The following is a 4,850-nucleotide window of genomic DNA, read 5'->3' on the forward strand; positions in this document are numbered from 1 at the left end:
AATTCAATCATTACCAATAGTGTTTATATATACAGGCTCTGTTTACAAACTGAATATGTGTGTTTCATCGTGCTGTAGGGAAACAGCAAGAAACTGTCTTTGATATATTGCATAGAAATATTAAAAAATTATCAACAGTTGCAGCTTCTGCCCTGTTTCAAGATCTACGTGTCGTTTTCATGCGAAAATTCGATGGCATTCATACAGTTTTAGATTTTTTCGAAAATGTTTGCAGTGTGTCAAAATTGTTCTAGATTTTGTCTTGTTACAACTGAAAATTCAAACCATTGGATGACATAAGAATCTTTGTAATTCTAATTGAATATTTTAACGGAAATACATACCAAATCCTAGAATCGGAAAATGTAAGAAATAAAAGGGATCCATCAAACGTTGCAAATTCACACTGAATTCCTCAAGCGCCCCTCCCACCACCATTTGTGAATGCTGCCCTACTGAAGTGCTGTTAGTTTCTAGAAAGGATCGTACGTACCTACATACATACCTACAAACATACACACATACACACATATACATACATACATACATACATACATACATACATACATACATACATACATACATACATACATACATACATACATACATACATACATACATACATACATACATACATACATGTTTGAATACAACAATGATATAGCTAAATAATCAGCCTTTTCAATTGCAGGGGGAAGAGTATGATGGAAAATAGTAAGCCGAATGAGCAACTTAAACTTAAGGCCTTGAGCACGGACCAGCACTCACCGAAGAAAGAAAAACAGTGTAAACCGATCAGAAAGTTCATTTACATCAAAACGGTCAAAACAGGAAGTAGTACGCTTGCGTGTATTCTATTTAGATACGGACTTAAGAATGGGCTAATCGCAGCTGTGGAACAACGGGGGTCACCAGTAATAAACTTCAATTTCTCCTCTAAAAGTTATAATATTGTGAGCTACAACTGCAAGAATTTTACAGGCTTTGATTTAATAGCAAATCAAATCATCTACCGCCGTGCCGAAATGGAAAAAATCGTCAAGGATGCAAAATACATCACCATATTGAGATCACCATACACTAGGATTAGGTCAAATTTTTTCTATTCTAATAAGTTTGAACATTTACGCAATTCACCTTCAGACTCTAATCCTTTCTTAGCTTACCTGAAATCATTAGAACCCCCGGATAACACTCAACAAAAATGCTGTGAGTCCAGAGAAGGAAGTGATTTGTCACACAGACTGGGTGTATGCGCTACAAAACTTGAACTTCTTAATGCTAACATCCGGCAGCTTGACAGGGAGTTGGATCTGGTTTTGTTGAATGAGTACTATGACGAGTCCCTCATTTTGTTGAAAAAAATAATGTGTTGGGAATTTGAAGATATCGTTTATTACCCTCAAAATGTCAACAAAAATCGACTTCCGCCGATAACTGGTAAAATGAAGAACATCATAGACAAGATAGCAATTGCGGATATGCAGTTGTACAACCATTTCAACAAAACCTTCTGGGAAAAGGTTAAGAACTACGATGGTGACTTCGAGGCTGATCTTGCTAAGTATCGCAACATCAAGAAGAGAATTACCGAAGAATGTGAAAATGAGCCTACTTCTGACTATTGTAACTTGTTCTATATGGATGCAACTCCGATGACCAAAGTGGTGTATGACAAACAACTGAACTTGCAATGTTCAAAACCATAGACTGGCCCGGTTTTCTGACAGACTGTTCGAAATTTACTCAAAGAATCATAGAGGCTTAGTATTTTTCGCACAGTGTTGATCCGTATTTGAGTTTTTTTCTGGTCATTTAGCTTATCGACAGAATTAATGACTGACTTGTACTTCCGGTGTTTATCGGTAATCTGATTTTCACGATGTTTTAGGAGAGAGATTTAATCATACCGTACAATCGAAACACATGGAGAATTTATGCTAGAAGAGTATGGTTTAAATATAGACCCTAAAGAGATGGGGTGTCTTTTTAGGGTCTATGGTTTACGCCAGCTCTGGTCTGTTACATTCGTATAGCAATAAGAGAACCGTTGAGTTTTAATTGTAACTCCTTAACCTTATCGTGAGTACAAACCACAACCTCTACAGAGAGATGCTACAGGGATCAGACACCTCTCTAGCCTTTTTGTATAGCAGATACGAAACATATTGGGCCTTTACTGTTACTCGTGTAAATTTTCTTACACTTTCAGTGACTACATCTATAATTTCATTATAAACAGTGGGGCAGTGGTGAGAATACCAGTCGTACGATAGTGATTTTGAGAACCGGTTGTTGAAATCAACAATCATCTGTCAGGTTTCGTGATTGGTTCCTCTAAAATCCCAGTCGGTTTCCCACGGTATCCCAGGAAAACGTACCCCACCTAAAATGCTGTTCGATACGTTGTAAGACCGGTCCAAATTCGCCCTTTTTGTGCGGTATGCGAGAATGATAGGTGAATTAGGGCGTATTTGCGAGAGTGTATTTACTGATAGTTCACACAATGCACATTATCTTGTCGCCGGTCGTGAATGAGGAGTTGTTTCGGCGAGTCGAGTTGAAATTTACGTGCGTGGCCACGAAGGTAGCCAGGCATGTGCCTCCTGAGAAAGTAAAAAAATATTAACCCTAGTAGAGTGATGATAATTAGGGCAGAGTGTGGGCATTGTCCATCTGGCTTTCATTTTACACTTTATGTTTGTTTATTGCATTATTTCAAAGGAAATTACATCGTCATGTTTTGGAAATATTTTTATTTACTCAAAGTTTGTATTAATAAACAAATAACAAATAAACAACAAGAATGGGGATCCCCCGTGACAGTAGCTATCTACACGACACTGAACAAGATTTCCGCCTGGTTCCTTCAGGAGTGCAATCAGTTAGTAATGTTACTGAAAGTTATGCATAGACAGCTGCTGGTGCAATAAGGCTGCGTTCACAAATAACGATTAGGGAGGGGGGCTGGAGGAATCTCGATTGAAATCTTTTTTTTTTCAGATCCCCCCTAAGTACCCTAAAAAATTTCAAATGCCCCCTCTACATGGTCAAAATTTTTCTAAGTCCCCCCCAACTATCACAGGCCGCATATTTGTAAAGGATGCACTCTAAAGTTATGTGTTCAGTTATTGAACACATATTAGAACGCTTAACTGTAACACTTTTTGAATGCAGTTTAAGTGTTCAGTAAGAAAACTAGAATGCATGTGTTCAGGTTTAGAACATATAGTGTCTTTATTTTTGAACGCATTTTATATGTTCAGAATTACATGAAATAGAACACTGTTTACGCATCAGCACACTGTAACACTTTTTGAACACAAATTAAGTGTGCAGAGTAAGTAAATAGAATGCATGTGTTCTGGAAAGCAGACCACCATGTACACACAGAAATGTTGTGACTGACAAATATTGTAATGTGGCAAAATGGCATGTTAACTGGCCAGACTATAACGTTTGAGTTACAGTTATTAGAAAATTGTTGCATGTTTAATGCTGAGCATTAGGAGTTACCGAACACTAGTATTTAGCATTCAGAACACTAGCATTCTAATTGTGATTTATAAAATTTGTGTTTGGACTCACGAAAATGGCCCGAAAATTTGCAACTGTCTAGTGTAAACACAAAAAGAGATAATTATTAAAATTAGACATTAAGTGACTCACAATATTGCGAGAGAGGGTACTCTACGGCAAAATACACTTCTGAGGACTGTCATGTGCTTATCGCCGGGCCACAGTTCACACTTGGTGCCTATTCAATGCCATTTTGCCACGATATACAATACTTACCGTAGCAGTCAAACTTTCTGTGTAAACAGCTATCACACCGTCACAAAATACTGGCAGAACTCAATCGCTAAAATCATAGAATGTGAAAATACCGCCAGCAACAAAATGCGTCGTCTGCAGCAGCGGCGCGGCTTGCATCTAATGTACGCATGTTCAGAGGGACCCTCGTGTGACCCGAGGAAGCCCGATTATCCGTGACGTCATACTCGGGACACCCAGGAACACAAGTGTTCATTTAGTTGGTAACACTAGTGTTCTCTGTTTGGCGTCCTATTAGAATACGAATATTCCCAAATTGAACACCAGTGTTCTGGAAGATTTTTGTCTTCATGATTTTATCGAAATAAATAGTTTTAAGACATTTACGTCCTTTTATTATAAGCAATATAGGCCTACTTGAAAACTTTTTCAGAACTACCAACATTTGCCTTTGATTTCAAAAAGTGTTCACTGACTCGAATTCACATATATACGAGTCAAACAAAATATTTGTTCGGGTTTTTTGTTTCAGATGAGTTTACTGGAGCAGAAAACAGACTAAAGACATCGTGATGTGTGTTTCTAACTAAAATAATGTTGTCTGGATAAAAACACGCGACAAAAACTGTTATCAGTTGGTGTTAGAATGGCAGCGATCTATGGCTGACCACATCCATTCTATTTCTGAACACAAAAGTTCAATACTTGAACACACATGACACTTCCCATGTGATCAAACTGAACGCATCCGACGCGTCATAAGCGTCCAAACGTTTAGAGTGTGTGAGCGTAGAAAAAATAAATATGTATTGCGCCGTTCTGCTCACGGGTGTTCAACACTACCTGTATTAGCACTTTGTATGCTCATATTCCAAAGGCAAGTTCTTTAAATGCATGAGTGAATTTTTTAGATTTATTGGTCTAAAAGCAACTTGAGTTGATCCAACTCTGGCTAGGTCAATTGCTCCTGTTGAAGAGCACACAAAATGACAATAATGAGAGAGTAGGCAAATTGTGAATTCTGGCTAATTGCCATATTGCACAGTGACCTGTCAAAATTTGTTTCAAAACTACAA

The 4,850-nt window shown here is 37.8% G+C and overlaps 1 protein-coding gene across 1 annotated transcript; it reads left to right on the forward strand.

Moving 5' to 3' along the window:
- The first annotated feature begins 701 nt into the window (after positions 1-701).
- Positions 702-1,709, forward strand: LOC139141299 (galactosylceramide sulfotransferase-like). Its single transcript, XM_070710924.1, has one exon. The coding sequence runs from the start codon at positions 702-704 to the stop codon at positions 1,707-1,709; it is 1,008 nt and encodes a 335-aa protein (XP_070567025.1).
- Positions 1,710-4,850: the final 3,141 nt, after the last annotated feature.

The sequence above is a fragment of the Ptychodera flava genome, chromosome 9, assembly GCF_041260155.1.
Source record: "Ptychodera flava strain L36383 chromosome 9, AS_Pfla_20210202, whole genome shotgun sequence".
NCBI lineage: Eukaryota > Metazoa > Hemichordata > Enteropneusta > Ptychoderidae > Ptychodera > Ptychodera flava.